This window comes from Parus major, chromosome 5 (assembly GCF_001522545.3).
Source record: "Parus major isolate Abel chromosome 5, Parus_major1.1, whole genome shotgun sequence".
Lineage (NCBI taxonomy): Eukaryota > Metazoa > Chordata > Aves > Passeriformes > Paridae > Parus > Parus major.
In genome coordinates, this window is record NC_031774.1 from 47129376 (window position 1) to 47149944 (window position 20569).

The 20569-nt window shown below is 40.6% G+C and overlaps 1 protein-coding gene across 2 annotated transcripts; it reads right to left on the reverse strand.

The window, feature by feature from the left end:
• Positions 1-10364: 10364 nt before the first annotated feature.
• Positions 10365-16762, reverse strand: LOC107205503 (alpha-1-antitrypsin-like). Of its 2 annotated transcripts, none has more exons than XM_015629921.3 (5): positions 16166-16762; positions 13988-14629; positions 13106-13376; positions 12415-12562; positions 10365-10722 (listed from the first exon to the last, which is right to left on the reverse strand). In XM_015629921.3, the coding sequence occupies exons 2-5, from the start codon at positions 14613-14615 to the stop codon at positions 10513-10515; spliced, it is 1257 nt and encodes a 418-aa protein (XP_015485407.1). In that variant the 5' UTR covers positions 14616-14629; positions 16166-16762; the 3' UTR covers positions 10365-10512. The 2 variants fall into 2 exon arrangements, with proteins under 2 accessions (XP_015485407.1, XP_015485406.1); XM_015629920.2 differs by having other exon boundaries at positions 16235-16760.
• Positions 16763-20569: the final 3807 nt, after the last annotated feature.

Here is a 20569-nt window from a genome sequence, read left to right on the forward strand (position 1 = left end):
GCCCTTAGACATGAAACAACACTTTTTTACAGTTCCTGCAGTTGGTGAGTTGTGAGCAAAGGGAAGGGGAAGGACCAGTGGAACTGTAATTCATGCAGTGCTGCCTTGCCCTTGTAGAAAAAGCATGTTGGACCCCCTGAGCTTTCTTACCTGGCAATCTTCTAACCTGTCTGCTACAAACCTCTCCTCCTGGAGGTGCTGTTTGCTCACTTGGACTCTGTTCCCTATCACAAGCACAAGATGTAAGGAATAATTGCAAAGTGCAACATCCTAGTACTATTTGCAAGTACTGAGGGTACCACAAAGTCAAGCTTTTCACCTTGAGCTCCATCAGGAATTTCCATGTATTTGTTCCAGCATGTTGTGACGCCAGTGAGGGCTCCCCCTGTTCTTTCCTATTTTCTCTCTGTTCTTTAATATTTGCAGATCAGCTATCCAGATATTCCATGTTTTGACCAGTCAGCACACTACTGCACAGGTATTGGGAATAGGAGCTTTAGGCAAAGGTGATTGTGAAGGACTCTGGGTGCAAACACAGATAATTATTCCTGCAGTAGAAGGGTTATGTGGAGTTGCACAAAATGGGAAGCTACCTACAGGGGATCAGATAACAACTGTAAAGGAAGCAGCTACCAGTAGTGTCCCATGGAACAATCATAGAATCTGTCATCAAGACTTTTGTCTTGGTAGTGCCCTGTATCACAAATTTATATACAGCCAGGAATGCCATATGTTCTCAAGTCTTCTCAGATTGTGATCCAAGATTCACATGATACATGATGAAAGAAATTGAGAGTGGAAAGTGGATATTTATATGCATCATTCTTTCAAAAAAATGCAGTTATTGCTAAGTAGCTTTTCTTTTTCATCCTGAAGAGGATGGGGCTTTAGGATGGATACTTCTGAGCTAGGCATAAGAAGGTAGCTGGGAGGTGTGGTTAGAAGGAAAATCGATTTTGCTGGTGGGTCTGAACCCAATGAGGAAGTATTAAGAGGAGCAATGTGTGCATCTGTGTGTGACTTTAGGCAGATAGGCACTAGGTGAAAGCTGCTCTGTGGCAGGAGTCTTGAGCTGCAGCAGAAACCTTAGGAAGGTGTCCCATGCCAAGAAACTCTTGTCTCTTACCTGAGCTGTCCCTGCAGTGTCAGATGGTCTTCCTGGGAAGGGTTAAATGATCTCAGAGGTGGCAAAGAATCTTTATCCCTTAAACATTTCCCCCCTCCCCTCCTTCCCCTCCCCATCTCTCCGTCACCTTCACAGAAAAGGCCCTGATCATAAATTTCCATATTGGCATGAATTCTTTCATGCCCCTCAGACCTCTGCACTCTGACTCCAAAACAGCCAGAGGAAGGATGTCCATTCATTGGAAGCTGCAGATTTGCTTTTGAGTTTCCCAATTATCTCTTTAGGTTTTCTGCTGTGAGACTTCCTGGATCTATTTCATGCTCTGTGAATGCCTCTGTTCTGACCAGCTGAAGTCTGTGGAAGCCATCTAGGTACCAAAGAACTACATACCCTAGTTATCTACAAGTGATGGGAATTAGACTTTACCAAAAATCCTACATCTTTTCACAATTTGTGCTCAGTGGTCCATGTTTGTTTATTGCTTTCTCTAAAAGTTTAAAAGTTTAATTAAAAATCATCTTCAAGGTAGCAAAAATGTAATTTGCCTTTTTAGCTGGCTAAAGAAGAGGTTCTTTGTACAGAGTAGACTGTCATTGCCCTAATGAGCTTCATCAACTGGGCATAAATTAATTAATTGAGTGAGTTAATCTATGACACAGATAGCTAATGTGAGTTTAATATTCTTAGCTACTAAAATCTAATGGTATCCACGGCACTTTCAGAAGGACCCCATCACATTCATTTGACCTTTCTTGCTTTTTGTACTGTCTTTATATTGTTTGAACAGGCTTACACAGTGAACACACTGTTATACATTAAACAGCAAATAAAGTTTATACAGTAGCTGTAGAGCAAGCAGTGACAACATTGCTCTTGTGGGCACAGCTGCATGCCAGCACAAGAGAGCAAAAATAACTGAGTGCTCCTGGGTCCCAATGGCTCTGCTGTTTCGTGCTGTCTCCTGAGGTTCATGCCAGAAATGAAGGGCAAAGGGACTTCCACACAACTTCTCTAGCAAAAGGCTGGTAGGATGCAGCAAGTACTCTCCTTCCCCTGCTTTCCTAATTCAAAGTCCTTCAGAGGAAAGCCAACAGCATGGCTCCAAATTCAGACATATCAAATTAAGTTGTTTTCTTCATAAATCCTGACAAGTTATGGTGCTAGTTATATGTGACAGATGCAATGTTTCTTCTTGAGAGACCTTTCCCAAATTGCATTTCATGCTTGAAAATTTAACCTCTCCTTTGAAGCTGTGTCACTTTTATTCCCTTCACCATGTCTGATTACTAGAAAGAGAATATTTGAGTCAGTTACATTTCCAAATATAGAGAAATATTAGGCTTGATTAAGATAGTAATTACAAAGCTGAAGGCATACTTTATGTGCTATTTTGAATTAACTGAATGACAGACACTAAGCTGATCACAATTAGCAAATCATGCCTAGTATATTTTCTATCTGAGTGTTGAACAACTTCCTAGTTTGTGGTTTTAAGATTAATTAAGCCTTTAGACCAAAGGCTTCATGATGAGATGCTCTTCAGTTAAGGCTAAATAGGAAGCCTCTAAGTGATACATTGAGAAATGAAAATGTTTAGTACACTGAATATTGATAGAGTTACTTAGTCTGACTAGCCCACTCTAAAACATCCCTAAGAATTTTGCTTCCTATATTCCACAGGGCTCAGCATGACGAAGACTTCGAGGAAACAGCCCAGAGTTCACAGAGAGCAGAACTAAGTGCAAGGTGTGGTAAAAGCTCTTGGAGACCAGCTGAGGAAGACCAGCCCAGAGGAGCAGGCATGGTAACTGCTGGCCAAGGATGGTACTTACTGCTTAAGAACACACTGCAATGTAAAGAACTTTATATCAGATACTCTGTTAGGAGAACACAGAGTTAATTAGGGTGATCCAGTATGAGACTGGGAAACCTGGGTGTCTGTGTGCAGGAGTAATAGTGAGTTCAGCTGCCTTAGTAATGATGTGGCACCCACAGCCGTGCATTTCCAGTCCTGACCACCCTGTCACAGTGCTCACTGCTTTGGGACCTTTGTGTGCCTGTGGCAGCCCCTCTGGAGCCCAGGCTGGCATTGCCCCTGGGACCCAGCAGCCAGGCTCTTGTGAAAATGAGTAAGTCAACAGAATCTGAGGGGGCACATGTTTCCTGCCTGGGCTTCAGAAATACATTTTTACCCCTTCAGACCCAAGGGGTTTTTTACCCTTTGGATTTGACTGGCTTTACTTTGTGATTACTGCACTAGCAATTGCTTCTTTTTGTTTCCAAACTCTTTGCTAACTCTGACCTTTTCTAGTGTCTTCTATTTAGTGTGAATAGGTCAAGTCCCACTTTTTATTCACCTGTTATAATCATTTCAATTTGTGCTGCCAGAAAATTACTTTATGTTTCACCCCTTATTCACTGATTTACAAACTTATTTTAAGATAATCTCTCTAATTATTCCTTCAAAATCTCTCTTGAACACAAACCCCCAAACACTACCATTTCACAATTAAACTACTCCTTAGAAAGAGCTAAGTAGGGGGTTTTATAGTTTTCCATTATAGTTTCAATAGTGGAGTAGGAATTATCAGGCTCTGTTATGGTAAGAAGAGAGGGAAATTGTCTTATTTCAGTTAAGGTATAATGGCTCCTTAAACATGACCACTCTGGGGAAAATGCTGAAAGAATGATTCACCCTGCTCCTTCCCACCAATTATGCAAGATGCTGAAGTTACCACCTTTGAGGGAATTGTAAACCTTGATGTCACAGCACAAGGGGAGAAATACCCTGGAAGAAAAAGCTTCCATTCTGTATATGCTGTTCAGTAATTATATGCCATTTACTTGAAGTAAAACTAGGGGAGAAGAACTTCTCCCTTTCAGAGTAGACCTTTAGAGGCTAAAGGGCTTTTTCCAAGGAGAGTGAGTGATGTGTTGCCCTTGTAGCATTGTATGAAAAACAAGGGACCAGACTACATCTGTATTGTTAAGGCATTTGTCCTCTTCTGGCCTCCAGTGTATGTAAACATAGCAACCAATAAAAATTTGTATGCCAATGAATTTTTCCTGGGTTTTTATAGCATGTAATTCCAAAGGGCCTTCTATTCCTCCTACATTTTCATTTCTGTAAGATAAACAAGAGATTTACTATGTCTATGGGATTTCACCACCCAGGCAGGCAGCCACTCAGTGCTTATGAGGCTAACTATAATATTTACTTAGTTTGGTCTTCATTTGGGCTTTAACTGATATTTTGCCATGATCCTGGATCGTTTTATAATGAAATTCTTTGTTCATGAGACCTTTGAGAAACAGTGTAAAATGAAGCTAAATGGAGAAAAAGAGGAATCATTAGGAAATATTCAATGAACCTCTGTTTAGCCAGGTTTGTTTTAGGGTTTTCTTGACCACAGAAATCCTATTTCTGCAATGGCATATTTATCCTGTAACCAGATGGCTGGATTCACCAAGCAGTACTCATAATTACTTGTGCTCTGAAAGTTTTACTATCTAATAATATTTCTGGTGAAAGGCATGGAAAATTATTTTCTTTAAGTCTCCAGTTTTAGGAAAGCAAGTTTTCTGAATTGTTTTTCTAGTTGTTTCTGTAATTTTGCTGAGGCCCTTGCATGAGTTTCAGATCTGTTCCAGATCAAACTGTCTCATTTTTGGAAACCAGTAGAAACTAATAAATTCTCTCTTTTCTTGGTACAACTGAGAATTCTTCCCCTGAACCCTTACAATATGTGGTTCAATGTCTGAGTCAGAGAGCTGGCTCATGTTTAGCTTTTATCTAATTCACTTTCCTTTTGTAATAGCACAGGGAGTGCAAGAGATAGGGACATAGATGGGAAAGAGACAGGCACTCAGAATTTTATTTAAGAGAGTTGGTTGGGGTTTTTTTAGTTTGGAATTGTTGATATCATCCAACTAATTTAAAAGTTATGAGAGGACTTTCACACAACCTACTCCCCACCTACAACCCTTACCAAGGCTACCAAGAATTCTCACACCAAACAGCCTGCAAGATGGGAAATTGTTCAGAATTGATGCTCTCAGAGAGAAGGAATCCTGATACTGCTTTATCACTTTCACATCCATATGCACACTTGGGCCTCTAGCAAGGAAATCTGCAGCTCAATCTTGACCTAGAGGCATCTGGTCTTTTGGGGACCTGGTTCTTCCATATGTACTGCTCTATTAGGGTCAGCTTGACCACTTTCTCAACATCCACAGCACTTTTGCAGCACTTCAAGTATTGATTTTTTAGATGTTAAGGTGAATTTCCAGGGTTGCAGAGTATTCCTCACAGAACAGAATAGATAGTGCTTAGCTTTGGGCACTTCATTCTTGAATAAGAATTGAAAAAGGGCTGTGTAAATTCACTGTACATGAGTGAGCACCACAGACCCTGCAGAGATTTGGAAGGAATGGCTCTATTCCTAAATTACATAGAAGTTGTGATTTTCTGTTTCCTTTTTCAGTGCCATATTTAGACACTAAAATCAATCCTACCTGCAGTACACACAATCAGTTCAGCTCCCATTGACATCCACACAGCACATAGGCATGCAAAATTTTGATGTAAATGTGATATACTTGCCTAATGACTCACAGATTTACAAATGAGGACTGACAATTTTCATGAAAACATGAACAGACCTGGCAAGAGTTAACAGTCTTAAAAAACTAAAAACCTGATGTGTCCCTTTAATACTGCCTGTACTGGCACATCCTCAAAGAAATATAGCTGGCAAAAATATCCATGTAATTGTGCATGTAATAGATATTGGCTAAGCCAGCAGTTCTCCCAAGGGCTTATGAGAAATTTTTTGCTTGAATTCTTAGTCATCAAGGGTCTCCAGATTTACTAGAAATAATGCATGCCAAGTGGGGTAGCTGTACCTGGTTCTGTAACCAAGTCAAGGGCATTGGCCTTCTCCACAGTCTTGTGGAATTCCTTTGATGCATAGGCCTGATCCCAGATGCATTTATTGCCTTGCAAGGCAGTTGCAAAAGTGATAATTTAGTAAACTGGAAGGCACTTCAACCCTACAAACAAACAAACAAACAAACAAAAAAAAAAAAAAAAGAGGGGCTTGAAGAAACCTAGAGCAGAAAAAGAATCCAACATAAGAAGCTGTTGCAGTGCATTTTTAATACATGATTTTATGTGAGCCAACAGTGGTTTTCTTTCAGACTTTTTTCTGATTTGGTGGTTATTTATGCTTCTTATTTCAATAGGTGCATTTCAGACACATAAGAGAGTTCACAGGAACTTTGATGTGCAATAAATTACTTTTCAAATATGACAGCTTGCTGCCTACAACATTCACTATTGCTTCTCAAAAACCTTAATTTTGCTGAATGTCAGGTCAGACTTTTTGGAAATACAAAACAAAAGCACTGCTCAGATAATCTCCATCCCCACTTATGGCTGACTGTGGGAAGTTTTAGGTCAGGACTCCTGTGATTTCAGCTACAGTACTGCTGTCTCTAAACACTTCAGAATTATGTTTTTCTCAGGTAGGTCCTTGACACCAAAAGCATCAGAGACAGATGACTAATGAATGCACAGAGAGACCTGTCTGTTAAACTCTGTGCAAAATGGAGGTCAAACATTGCAAAGTTAATGCAGTCTAGTTTTACCCCTCATTTTGCATCCTGTATGCCAAATATTCCAGTATGGTAGGGGTAGATGGTACTTTTTTAGTTAACAAAGGAAGTCATCAAGGACCAAAATGCATATTCTTGACATTTTAACTAGTTACCTGTAGGTGCTGTGCTGGTGGAGGATGAGGTGAGGCGAGTTATCCCTGATAACACCAGGCCACAAGGCATGGGCAGTCCACTCCATGTGCTGGCTCCACCTTTTCTCTCCCTTGGGTCAGTATATCTGAAGTATGAGGGGCTTTGGCACACTGAAGTGTGGCCAAGGGTTCTTTGAACTCTTCAGAGAGATGCTACTCTCCCACTTCTCATCTTTCCATGTTGCTCCTGAAAATGTGAAGTTTCTCTGTTGGCTGGAGTTGGCTCAGGGTGATATGTTTTCCTCTTGGTAGAATTTCAGTTTCAGCCAGAGCTGATTCAGGATATCTACAGCTGGCCCATTTTATTTATTGCCTTTGGTTTTAAGGCAGAATTTCTGAACATCTGTAAAGCTTTCACTTTTTCTGTTAAATCATCATGTTCTTTCTGTACTCCCTCTAGCTCCACTGTGGAGCTAAAATAACTGAGCAAATCAGCTCAACACTCCTGTTCTCTTCCAACTCTTTAAGCTCCTTTCCAAAATCCATCTAATTTTCCAACAAAGTCTTTGAACTTAAGTGCTTATTTGAGAAATCATGTCTGCTTTTTAAAATTTTTTTAAATTTTTTTTTAAATTGTTCTTATTTGTAGTTGCAGGGAATTTACAAAAGCATAGCTGGGAACTATTGTCTCAGCTGAAATAAATTTTCCACCCTCAAAAAAGTGCATTTAACCCGTTATACACCAAGTGTGTCTAATGTCACGAAGAGAACTTGCACTCTTTTCCATAAGAAAATCTCACACTTCTGATGATAATTAAGAATTTTTACAAAGGTTTATATTTCAGTTATCTAGTATTTGCTAGTAAACAATAAAACTGGGGTTGTTCCTGGGTTTAATTTTGTAGAATTGGGCAGAGGGGAAGGGAACAAATGAGGCAATATGAACAATTTCCTATTAATTTTCATCCTTGTCTTCCCTTTAACATGTCTCAAGTAGCAGACAGTTAACTGCTCCCCTAAACCTCACCACTCCCAAAGCAGGGGAGCAGTGATGGAGCAAGCTGTATTAGTAGCTGTGGATGAAGAGACTTGTAGCTTGGCAGCCCTGTGCAAAGCTAAAATCCTTGGCTTGTCTCCAACAACAGACGTTTGCCCCTTCAGCAATGCTGAAATGATTCTATTCTCCTGAGAGAGAAAATGCATTAGACAGGTAGAGCTGACTCAGATTTTCCGTGGAGCATTGCTAGCTTGCTTTCTTTAAAATCTGGAGATGGGGGATATAAAGGGATGATTATAGAGAAAATATTTTGCATTAAGCAAGTCTAGGTCTGTGTGAATAGGTTGGCTAGAGGTTGGGTTTTTTTCCCCAAAGGACTGTGGAAAGGTCTGTGCTTGCTCACATGAAAAGCTGTATTATCTCTCACTGCAAAAATGCACACTATGGTTTTCTCTCTACCACATGACCTGCCAGGGCTCTCCCAAACCAAACCACATTGCAGAAGCGTTTAGCAGCTCTGACCCAGCCTAGCCAGCAGCTAAAGCCCTCCAGCAGTGTCAGGGAGCCCCAGGTCCCCTCAGTGGATGCTTTGATTCCAGCTCCTCCTGAGGAGGAGGGCAGAGCTGAAGCTGGAAACCCAGGGAGGAAGCAGTGTCCTGAGCTGTCCTGAGGTTCAGCTCAGGCTGTGTTGGAAAGGTGCCCTCCACTGCTGGTGCTGAGAGAACACTCTGAAGGAGCTCCTGATGGTTCATTAGCACCATCAAAGCATTCTACCCAACCCTGAAGTGGTGCTGCCCATTGTGAGCCCCAGCTGGGTTCTGTGTATCTGGTGTTTGTGCAGAGGTGCTGGCAGGCAGCCTCTGTGAGGAGAGGTCAGGGCTGTCCTGTGCTGGACATGACCAGTTCCAGCCCATTCCAGAGGGCTCCAACAGAGCCAGCACAGCACACAGCAGCCAGGATGGTGACACCTCTGGGCAAAGCATTCAACAAAAAGGAAAACACGCTGTGTAGCAGCTGTGGCAGGGAGGACTGAAATAACAAGAGAGAGAAGCAGCCCCACGGACATTCAGATTGGTGCAGAAGAGGGGGCAGGAGGTGCTCCAGACTCCAGAGCAGAGATTGCCCTGCAGCCCCTGGAGAAGGCCCAGGTGAGGCAGCTGTGCCCCTTGGGGCAGCCCGTGGAGGACTGTGGTGGAGCAGAAACCCACACTGCTTGAGAACCCCACGCCAGAGCAAGTGGGTGAGGCCGAGAAGGGAGTTACAGCTTGTGGAGAGGTTGCCCTGGAACAGGGTCCTGGCAGGATCTGCAACCCCATGGAGAGAAGACCACTCTGGAGCAGTCTATTCCTGATAGATTGGATCCTGCAGGAAAGATCCATGCCAGAGCAGTTCCTGAGGGTCTGTCAACTGTCCTCATGCTGGAGCAGAGGAAGATCAGGAATAGGAAGGAGTGGCAGAGATGAAGCCTTATAAACTAACCTCAATGGCCCCTGTGTCTGCTTTCCTGCACCACTCAGAGAGAGGAGTAGAGGAGTTGGGAGTGAAATTAAGCCTGGAACAAGGAAGAGGTTGGGGGAAAGGTGGTTTCAACTATGTCTTTACTACTATCCTACTCTATTTTTAATTGCCAGTTAATTTAATTAACTTGCTGCAGCACAACTTTCCCTTTACATGGTGCAGTTGGTAATGTTGGCTTCTGCCTACTCAGCCCTCAGGAAGGTGCCCAAGTCACTTTTCTGCACCCTGAACGTCAGCTTAGTGGAGAGAATCCTCTTGGAGGCACTGAACAGAATGGAGGTCAATATGATCAGCTGGCATGTGGACTCCAGCTGCTGTCACCAGTTTCTGGGAGCAGAGGATGAGTTTTGTCACATCTGGTTCTCCTAGGAACCCATGCTTTACTGTGCATGTACAAGACCATTAAATATGACAATTTGTGCAATGATGTGCAGCTTTCACTGACACAAAAACTAAATTCTTGCCTTGCCAGAAATGTTGGGCCCCTTGCTCTGCAGCAAATAATAAGTGCAGAAGGGAGCAAGGTTTGAAGCTGGTAGAAGGCAGATGTCAATCTAGAAGGAAAAGGATTGTTCTTTACCAAGTAGCATCCACCATCTAGGAGAGGAAAGTGGTCAGCTCTATGTCTCTGTTTCCCTTCCCCTGGAAGGACTTCAAAGATGAAGGAGACTTCTGGGATTCACGGTGGAATGAGAGGGAGGGAAAGAAGAGTTCCCCAGCTGAAAAGGATAGACTTATGGTTTGTGAGGCGAGGACAAGAAATGGGAGACACAGGAAGTTTTTCAGCCAACAGCAGGAAATTGTATCTGCATACAAAAAAACCCTGACACCATGATAACTACACAGAAAAAAAATATATATGTATATATATATGTATATGTGCATATAATATATGTACATATGTATATGAAGACGTCATGGCTGCCTACTTGGGCTGAGTAATTTTGTAAAAATGATAATATTTGTACTCAAATTTCTGTTTTGAAGTAAAGAAGAACTTATCAGCAGGTTTATTTATTTGTTAATTATGCATCAGATCAGTTCTAGTCCTAATTTGCAAAGAAATTTCTGAGATGTGCACAAGCTCTCCTCTCTGCCCTGGAGAATTTAAGTGCTCTGGGCTAGTCTTTCCTAGCAATTGGGTTCACAATTTTCCCCAGGAAGAGCACAGCATCAGTGGTTTTATCAATAACCATCATCAGGAAGGGCTTGTTGAAGTTGATGTGAGGAGGAGGAGGAAAAGGTAAACTTAATGGTACTATTTCTATCACAGTCACTGCAGCTGCCTCTGTGCCATTCTCTCTGACATCCACTGTGGCCTTGTGAATAGCCTGCAAGGAAAACAGAGATTACAATCAAGGAGCTGAAGAGAGGGAAGCAGCTGGAGAAAAATTTGCTTGCTTTTAACACTGTGAGACAATAATTCTTAAAAGAAAACACAGGATGAATGCATGAGCTGGTGTGGAAAAAAAAATACTAGTGTCCAAGACACTATCTGCCCAAGACAAGCAAAGTTTGCTCTGAGTTCAAAAACAGTTTTCTTCAACAGAGTCAAATATGCCTGCTTGCAGAGATTGAGCAACACAGAAGATATTTTTTTTTCTTAGAGTAATAGTTTGTCCTTAATACTGGACACAAAAGAAGACATTTTTCATTTTGCATCAGTTTCTGTGTAAGCAAAATAATTCTCTCTGCAAAAACAATAGTGACAGGCTTTATAGAGTGCCCTTCTGTAACACAGGCCAGGGATAAGATTTTTCAAGGCTTTCTGTGGTAGGTATAGAAAATTTGTGTTTAGGAATTCATATGAGCTATTTCATTGGTTTTGGACAGTCCTCTGTTTTCTTCCTTCATTGTCTGCAACATATCTAAAATTTCCTTTCATGGGTCTCTGCTTACCCTTCACCAATTTACTTGGCTTTCCAGGCATCAGTCCCATATCTACAACCCAGGTGTTTCCACATAACACAGGGGAGAATGTGAGGAATCACAAATAATATATGATGGAAGGACCTCTAGAGGCCATTGAATGCCACCAACCCCCCTGCACTGTGTCACCTCTGACACCAGATGAGGTTAGTCAGGACATAATCCAGTCAGGATGTGAGTATTTACAAGGATGAAAATTTCCTAAGTAACCCATATGAGTTTTTGATCACCTTCATGGTGAAATTTTTTACATAATACCCAATCTGAATATCCCATTTTCTATATTTTTTGTGTTTTCTCTTGATGTATCACAGTTCATCTGCAAGAAGAGTTTGTGTTCCATCTTGTCTGCACCTTTCTAATAAATATCTGTAGCCAGGGCTAAGAACCCCGCCTTCACCCTCACTTCTGACTGGCTACCCTGGCTCTCCCAGCCCCTCCTCAGCCATCCTGCCCACCCTCCACTGCACTCACTGCCCCGGGGTGCCCACATGTCCCTTGTACTCAGGAGCCCCAAACTGGATGTGTTGAACTCCAGAGGCAGTCTCACAAGTGAAGAATAGAGGGAAGGCTCACCTCCCTCATGACACAAGGCATAGACTCCTCGGGACTCTAGAGAAATCATTTTGTTTATCTGCATACTCATTTCTTGTTTGTGAAATGGGGCTATCCCTGTCCCATAACTCTGTTGTCCGTATAAATTCTGAAGTGCTCAGACAATGTAAAAATGAAAGGTGCATACATAGTATAAGAATGATTATTCCCAGACTTAAAGTCATAAATATGATTCTTGTCATGCATTACTTCTTTAATACCAGCTTTTTGTGAAATTAATCCTGCTATGCTTTCTGGTTGTTTTCTTCTTCAGAGACTTTCAGCTAAGTTTGTAGGATCACTGTGTTGTTGATATTAAGACAATTTAGTATTAAACTTAGGAACAACAGCTATTTAATGCCTAACCTTTTCCTTCCTTTATTACCATCATTAAGCAATGACTGCACTCTAGGGGTAGCATCAACCTATTTGTAGGATTAAAACTGCATAAAAACAAGGCAGAAAAATCTCTTGATTATCATCGTTGCTTGCATACTTACTTTGGAAACCTTCAGAAGAAGATTTTTTGCCACTCCAGAGAGATCAGCCTGATCACTGAACACCTCTGTCACACCCATTTTCTTAAACAGGCTCTTAACATCATAGGAGCCCGAGACGGAGAACTGTGGAAGATCCAAGTAGATGTTCCTTTTCAAAAATAAATAAAAATGTGAGTTTGTTATTGCAAGATCCCTTGAATCAATATCTCTTGCAGTTATATATCTATCCTAAATACCCAAGGAGCTAAGGCTTGACTTCCTAAGGCAGTGATAAATCTCATGTTAAAGAATGAGAAACTGAGGTATCTGTCCCACCAGCCACAGTCTGATCTGTGGTGCAGGGGTAGGGTGATGGTTTATGAAAATGACTGACTGGAAAATATTATCCAGACTGGAGAAAAATAAATTGTATTTTCTCTTTAACTGGCTTCCTCCTACTGAAGGCAGGTTCTGGAGGGCAATCTACCCATCTGCAGGATCCTCTCAACTGGGAGCTGTGACTGGGGGAGCTGAGAGGGTTCCCCTTTGGTATGAATTCACATGATACCTTGTCTGGGTTAAAGGAGCTCAGTAGTGCTTGTTCCTCAGAGCTGTACTTAGCAATTCATCATGGTATCCTAAGTTTTACCTTTCCTGGATGAGGAGTTTTGGCCTGTTCAATATTTAAACAAAGCTCCAATTAAAATATTACCTTTTTTCAAATGATCTCAACCAATTAGCCACTGTTTCCTTTAGCAGAGCATCTTCCACCTGTTTCATTGTCCCTTCATCAGGCAGAACAAAAAATGAAGTAACATTTCCTTTGTATGGGATTTCTACTACCCAACAAGATAACTTCTCATCCCTGTGGACATTAAAGTCCTCGTTTTGATGCATCATTTTGACCTTAACAGAATTCTCAGCATCCAAAAAGAAGTCATCATCTCTCGTGTTGAAATTGTTGAAAGGTCTTTCCCAGGAGCCTTTGAAAAAAAGAATGAGTATAGAATTTTAAAAAAGGAATAATAAAGTTGTGCCACATTAATTGATGCTTAAAATAATGTACTTGAACTGTAGAGAAAGCAACAAGCTTACGTCAATTTAAGGATTCTTGATCCCTGGCCTTGGAAAGAAACCTCTTTTCAATGGTTTTAATAAAAATTACACAAGAAAAGTATAGTTTGAGGCTTGCAGTGGAAAAGAGATGAGCTTTTATTCAGATAATAGTAAATCTTTCATAGACTCCAACTATACAAGGTTCAGGTTTGTTTCTTTCATGCAGGTGTCGTCTGTGTTTGACCATGTCCTGCACAGCCAAACACCCGTGCCTTCCAACAAATGGTCATAAATTCTGAATGTCTTCAGCTCTGAACCTGGCTTAAAATTTATATTACTTCTGCTGATTCTTCTATTTTTTCATTCTTTTTTAAATTTCTCATATAGAAAATGATTATTTGAAATATTTTCCTGTGTAATTTAAAAATAGAAAGATGTGTTTTAAATTAGATTATAGGATGAAAAAAAGTGAAAAAGTTTTGTTTCTTAGAACTTCCAGATCTTATTTGTATAGCTGCTACTCATGTCTGTCACTCACCTCTAAAGAAAATGTAGTTAATGAGAACAATCACATTTTCTGGATCAAGACTCTTCAATAAGTCAACAAATTTGCCATGTGTTTTTGTTTCCACATAGTCATTGATTTTCCTTAGAGCCTCTGGAGGATTCTTGAAGTTGGTAGAAATAGCTTCAGCATAATAAAAATTTGAGACATGATCCAAAAAGTTTTGAAGCAATTCCACGTGGTTATCTATGAACAGGGCATTGCCCATGTTCAACTGGACTTCTCGGTGAGGGTCATTCAGCAGCTGGAGGATTCGCTGAAATCCTTCATGAATCTCCTGCTCCTCCAGCTGAGTCAGGTTGAAGGCAAGGCCTTTGTGCAGCTCTCTGAGAGTGTTTGATCTGGCCCCCAGGGTGAGCATTGAAAAGGCAGTGGAGATACTCAAAGGAGAGAAGAAAATGTTCCCATCTCCAAAATCATCTCTGATCTGCCTGTAAAGCTTAAATGCAAAGTCAGCGTTGCTGGGGGCTAGCTTGACATGAGGCAAGTTTTCAACATCAGCCTGGGACTGGTGTTTTGGGGAATGGTGTACTTGTTCCTGCTGTTGACCCTGGACTTGAAGTCCAAAAAGCAGCAAACACAAATACAGTGCAGACTTCATTGTCCTGAATAGTCCTGTTAAGAAAGAACAGAGCAACTTTTAGGTCTAGAGAAGTTTTTCTTTACTGAATAAAAAGATTTTTTATTCTACATACTGATTTTCAGATGTCAATCATTAGAACTATTATTCTTTTTGGAAATGCTGTTCTACTTGGCCTCTGGGCAGTCTATTTCTAGTCAGTTGACCAAGGAGCAAAGGGAAGAATCAGCTTTCCTGAGGTATTATGTGTGAAATAGTCCTTGCTTCTGACCAGCATGGCCTCAGTGCATTCTTAAGTACCTTGGGGTACCTGGCTGAGTTCATGCATTGGCACCCATCTATCTGGTAAGTACTTTGGCAGAGTGACCAACTTTTGCTGATATGTTTCTGTGATACCCATGGTCTTGTTATTACTTTGGTTTTCAGGCACTGCAGAGATAGTCAGTTATAGCAGTGTATAAAATCCACCTAAATGCTCAGCCTTTAAACTGCTTATATATTTCTGACTCTTATATAACAGCTCTGACTCAAGACTTATATTATTTCACCATTTTACCTTAAGTGTTCAAGCAAATTGAGGCTAAATCAAGAAAGTTTATTTACACAATGTGCTCTATATTGCGCATAAACTATACATAATATTGCAAAGCTCAAGACTCAAGAGCTTAGGAAAAGCTACAGTGGCATCTGCCTTGCTGTGTATATGAAACTTGATGACCCTTCCCTTTGCTTCAACTGACAGAAGCTAAATCATCATAACCCCACAGTCTTTCTTCCATCCTTTTGGTGGAATAATCCTGTGACATACTGGAGAAGAATGCTCTCCATATAGGGCCTCACCTAAATTATCTCAAATGACAGAAACTCAAACTCATGAAGCAAGCACTGGCCCTCAGGGAAATAGGGATTGTCTGAATACTGTTCATAGCAGCTGTATACTTATTCTGAAGAATGAGATTCTGCTCAGAATCTGCCTCAGGCTGTGTGTCTAAAGCCAGGTCCAGGTCTTGCACCAGACACACTATGGGGAGTGGTTATTTCCAAATGAACTTTTCTAAATGTCCATTATGAAAAACTGGAGATAAAAGCTGTTGAAGTGCTGAGTATGGGAGCTATGCTCAGCATGTCTAAAATGCTGGGTATAAACACTGAGGAAAAAAAAAGGCATTCAAACTCTTGATAATTCATTTTTGTTCTGGTAATAACTCGTTTCATAATTCCCCAAATCTGCCTTTGGGAGAGACTGATTTCTCTTCCTGGCTACTTGCAAGTAGCCTGGTCTTTAGTCATACTAGACAGAAATGAAGCTGCTCTCATTGATCCTGCATCAGCCTGGAATAGTTGGGACATTGAGAGTTCAACTAAATTTATTCCTCTGGGAGCAGAGACAAGGGGTTTTTTCCTTATCTTGGTATTGATTGTTGGGTATTCATTTTGGACCTCATAACCCTGTCATCCTGTCACTGTAGCTAGGAGCTGGATTACTGAATGAATTCTCCTTCAAACATTCAGGACATGCTTCCAGAAGCTAAAATAATTTCCAATTACTCTACAAAACAAGTTAATCTTACCAGTAAATAGCAGGGATCACACACAGCACACAGTCAAAGACTTCTAAGAAAGTATAATGTGGTACTTACTGTGCCGGACTTTTCTTTCACAATGCTTCTCCCCTCTTATTCATTTGCTTCCTAGTATTATTAGCGTCCACTGGTAAAGATTAAACAGGGCAAATAAGAGTTATTTGCAAAGCAAAGATTGAATAAACTCTTTCTTTCCTGGATATCAAATATTTAAAGTCTTTTTCCCATCACACAGCCAGAACAATGCCAGCACCTAGCCAGCTCTAAAGGGAAAGAAAGACCAGGGACTTGGCTGCTCTTGGCTCAAACTAAACTGTAAGTAAAAGAGTTTTACCAATAACTGTGGTGAATGAGTTCCTGAAAACATGAGAAGAACATGCAAAAGCAAAGAAAAGACAAAAACACAGATGCCCTGTCCCACTGAACTTTCTGCACAGGATACCTTGATGCACCAATGCCATCTAATTGAGTACCCAAGGCAGCAGCAAGTTTGTTCAGGTACAGCTCCACCCTGCCCTAAATGCCATTATTTGCTGGGCTCTGAGCACTGGTTAGCTTTTTGAGGGACCTTTGATGAGTATTTTAGAAATTACTAAAGTGAAAAGCAAGGCATAGAATGGCTTGAAAAATAACTAAAATAAGAAAAAAAATAGAAGAATGAAATAGGCAAGCTTTTCCACAGCAAAATGCTAACTGGGGAGAAAAGAGGTCTTAATCCCTTGTGTTATCTATTCAGAGGATAAGCATGAGTTACATACATATCATACATATCTTTCACTGGGATCCCTCTCAGAGGAAGCTGAAACAGGCACAATTTAGCTATTTAGAAGGTTATTTAAGGATGAGGTGCATGACACTTATCCTAATTAGCAATGACTAATTATTTCCATTGAATGTACATGATTTTGCCCCGGGTAAACTTTCAATTTATCTACACATAGGAATCAACCGTCATTGTTATTGCTATGTAACTGCTCTCTCTTACAAGACAGAGGCAGGGTTTGTCAGAATACAGAATACAGAGAGGAGTTTTTTTCATGATATGTGCAAGTACCCAGAAAGTTTATTGCAGCATTATGTAAAATGACCAAGTTTCAGGAATAGCAAGTGTGCTGTTGCTTAACTTTTGCAAAGACAAGATATTTTTCTCAAGCCTAGGCCTGCCTACATAGATAGCATTATTCTTTCAGCCCAGTCCTAATGCTTGGCTAACCATCTGAAGGATACCACTGTTTCTTGAGAAGAATTTCTGGGAACATCAAAGCTGCTGCAGTGATTCCTCTCTCCCAGGAGATGCAGCAGAACTCAGCATGTCAGGGACAGCATGGAAAGTTGTTTCTGTCCCTGCTCACAGTTCCCAGGCACCAGATCCTCTGACCCTGGCCCAAGTGTCTTCCTAGACAAGGTTAAGACCAGCAGTTACAGCAAACCCACAAATGATCATTTTCAAAGAATCAGCTTCCCAGCAATTCCAGACTGATCAGCATGGTTAATGAATCTGTCAGTCACACTCAGTCCTTTGAAGAATTCCTTTAGGTCACAGGTGCCAGAACTAGAGACTCTTGGATAATATATTTTGCTTCTGTTGAAGGCGAAGGAAAATGAAGGTGAATCACCACACATAGGCATCACCTGCATGTCAGCCAGGCAGCAGGTCTGTGAAAACACAGGGAGAGGAAAGCAGTTCACTGCACATTCCTGTTAGAAATGGCTGTGTCCCCAGAACACAGGGAAATGCAAGGCCAAACCAGAAATTTTGTGTGGTTTTGCAGAAGGAGAGCCATCCAGGGGAATTGCACAGAAGACAGTGTGGAGTTCCTGGATGCTTTGGGATAAGTGGTGGCTGTGACAGGGGGATTCTTGCTCCAGGAACCAGGGGAGTCATATAAAGGACTGACAAACAGGCTCTTCCCATTGGCCTGATAATGAGCTATATGGAAGGAATTAACAAATAATTTCATAATCTTTCTCCCTACTACTTTCTCCAGTTATGCAATGTGCCTTGGTTCCTCCTTACAGGAGCAGTTTCATCCCATATCATTAAATTATTTCTGTTGCTGCTTGGTCATGAGATTATCATATTTCAGTTGCTGCTTGGTCATCTGGTTATTATATGCTGGCTTTGCAAGTTATATTTCAGTGATTTCCATGGCAAATGATTTCTGACTACAAAAACAAAAGATCAGCAAGATAAATGTGTACACTGTCTGATAAATACTCATGCAGCCATTTCTTTTTTCCCTGTAAAGATGTATCATTCAAAGTATGTCTACAAAAGTTCATCTAAATTGACTTGACATATGTAACTTAATTAAAATCAGGAAATAGGTAAGGTATAATTGCAAAACTGGTGTAAGTAGAATAAAAATCAACTCCTTTCAGTAATTTTAGCTTTTTCTGTAGAGGGCTTCCCAAATATACTCTCAAAGTCTTACAAATATTTCATCCTTTTCCCCTTGAATAATGAAAGTGCTTTAGGCTGCCATTTCAAAAACCAGCATGACTAAAAGAAAGAAAAAAAAGCTGAAGCCTAAAGCAAAAGTCTGTGACAGAACTGAGAAGAGAAACTAGACCTTTCCTACTTTGTTTTCAGCTTCTTTCTCCAATGCAATAGGAATCTTTGAATTGAAATTTCGTATAAACTCACAGTCTGCTAGAAGAAAGCTGTATAAGCAGAATCAAATCTGCTTTCTTCCTTCTGTGTTATAGCTCAGAAAAAAAATAAAGTCCTTTTATTATCAGGTGTGATTCCTTTTCTCACAGCAAACATTTTACCTTGGATGATTATTTCATCAGTGTTCAGAAGACAATATTTTACATTTTCTACTTTTTCTGTACTTAATCTCTTAACATTGAATGAAAAAGTGTTTCCATCAGCATACAAGCAAGTAAGGCCTGATGTGAATTCCATTTGAGTCAATCAGACAGCATTGTAATGTTCAATATGAATAATCTGTTACTGACAGCTCAGATTTTCCTGATATATTTTCCATGAAGTTCTCAGCTGAATACATACCTGACACTACCAAAGATTTCAAAACTAGTTGTTAGAAGTTTTATAAAAAAAATTCAAATAAAACACTGGTGAAAATAAGTAACAGTAGGTAGAATTCAAGATCAAAATTTTGCTCTCAAAATCTATCTTAGCTTGAATTTCTTTTTTTCAAAAGATACATCAAACTCAAGTAGTTAAGACTACAGACTAAAACCCTGAATTAATAACAATGGTACAAGAACTTAGAGATGGCATGTGTAACTTCCAGTATTAAAAAAAGTGACAGAAAATGAAAATTGTTGTGCCCTCCTAAGTGCCAGTGAGGTTAAGGGACATCCCTTCCAGCATCTGAGCCTGACTGGTGGCACCAAAGACCAGGGAAAACAGAGGAAAAGCAGCTGAGAAGCTGACCAGGGAGAGGAAAACACTCTTGTCAGGTTCTTGGGCAGTCAGTTGCCTGCAAAACTGTAAGGAAGAGTGCATGTTTCTGAGGACTATCCAAGGATGTCCCTTGTGGGCCTGCTGTTCCTGTGGAGCTTAGTTTTCCTGCTGTGCTTGTGGCCACTGAGCTGTTGACACTTAAGGACAACAGACTCACATGCAGCAAAAGGAGCATTTCATGCAGTCGTGGATAAAGAAAAATTGTAAGCAGATTTCATATCTGGGTACCATGCCAAAAACAACTCCTAAATTCATCCATCTGGCCCTTTGAGAACTTTTATAATTATTATTTTATCAGGTTATATTCATCATTCTGATTTGTCAGTAAAATAACTTCTAAAAATTTTTAGCAATCAAAAAATATGAGTTTCCCTTTTGTCTGGCACTGTCTTTGAGAATGAATTGATCACCTAAGATTTGGTTATATCTCTCTGGCTCGGCACTAATTTGGCAGTGGTGTTACTGCAGTCATGCTCTGCTTTAGCATCACTGCCAGGTCTGAGGAGTGGGGAGTTATGTTCTTTATCACCTCCATCTCTTCCTGTTCTCTCTGCCTGCCTCTGCACAGTTCTTGGAAGGAGAGCTGCATGATGTTGGCTTTGGGTGCCGAGCCTTTCTCAGCAAGGGATCCACCTGCCAAAGGAAGCTCTCCAATGGCCTTTTTCTGCCAGCTGATTCCAGCTTGCAGTGTCAGGCCACACTTAGCAAGCAGCTGGATCCTGGAACTAGTGACAGATTTTCTGAATCATAATAAAAATCTTGGTTTCAATATTTTTAAGGAGAAAAGGGGAAATAGATGATGGACACTGCCTATGCTTCCACAGTAAGTTGTATCACATTTTAAATTGCATTTGAGTTCATTCATGTTACAACATAATGGAATTAAACTTTCATATTTTATGCTTCATGGTAGTTTCTATGTGCTCATCTTTGAAGTGTGTCTGGTATCATCTAAG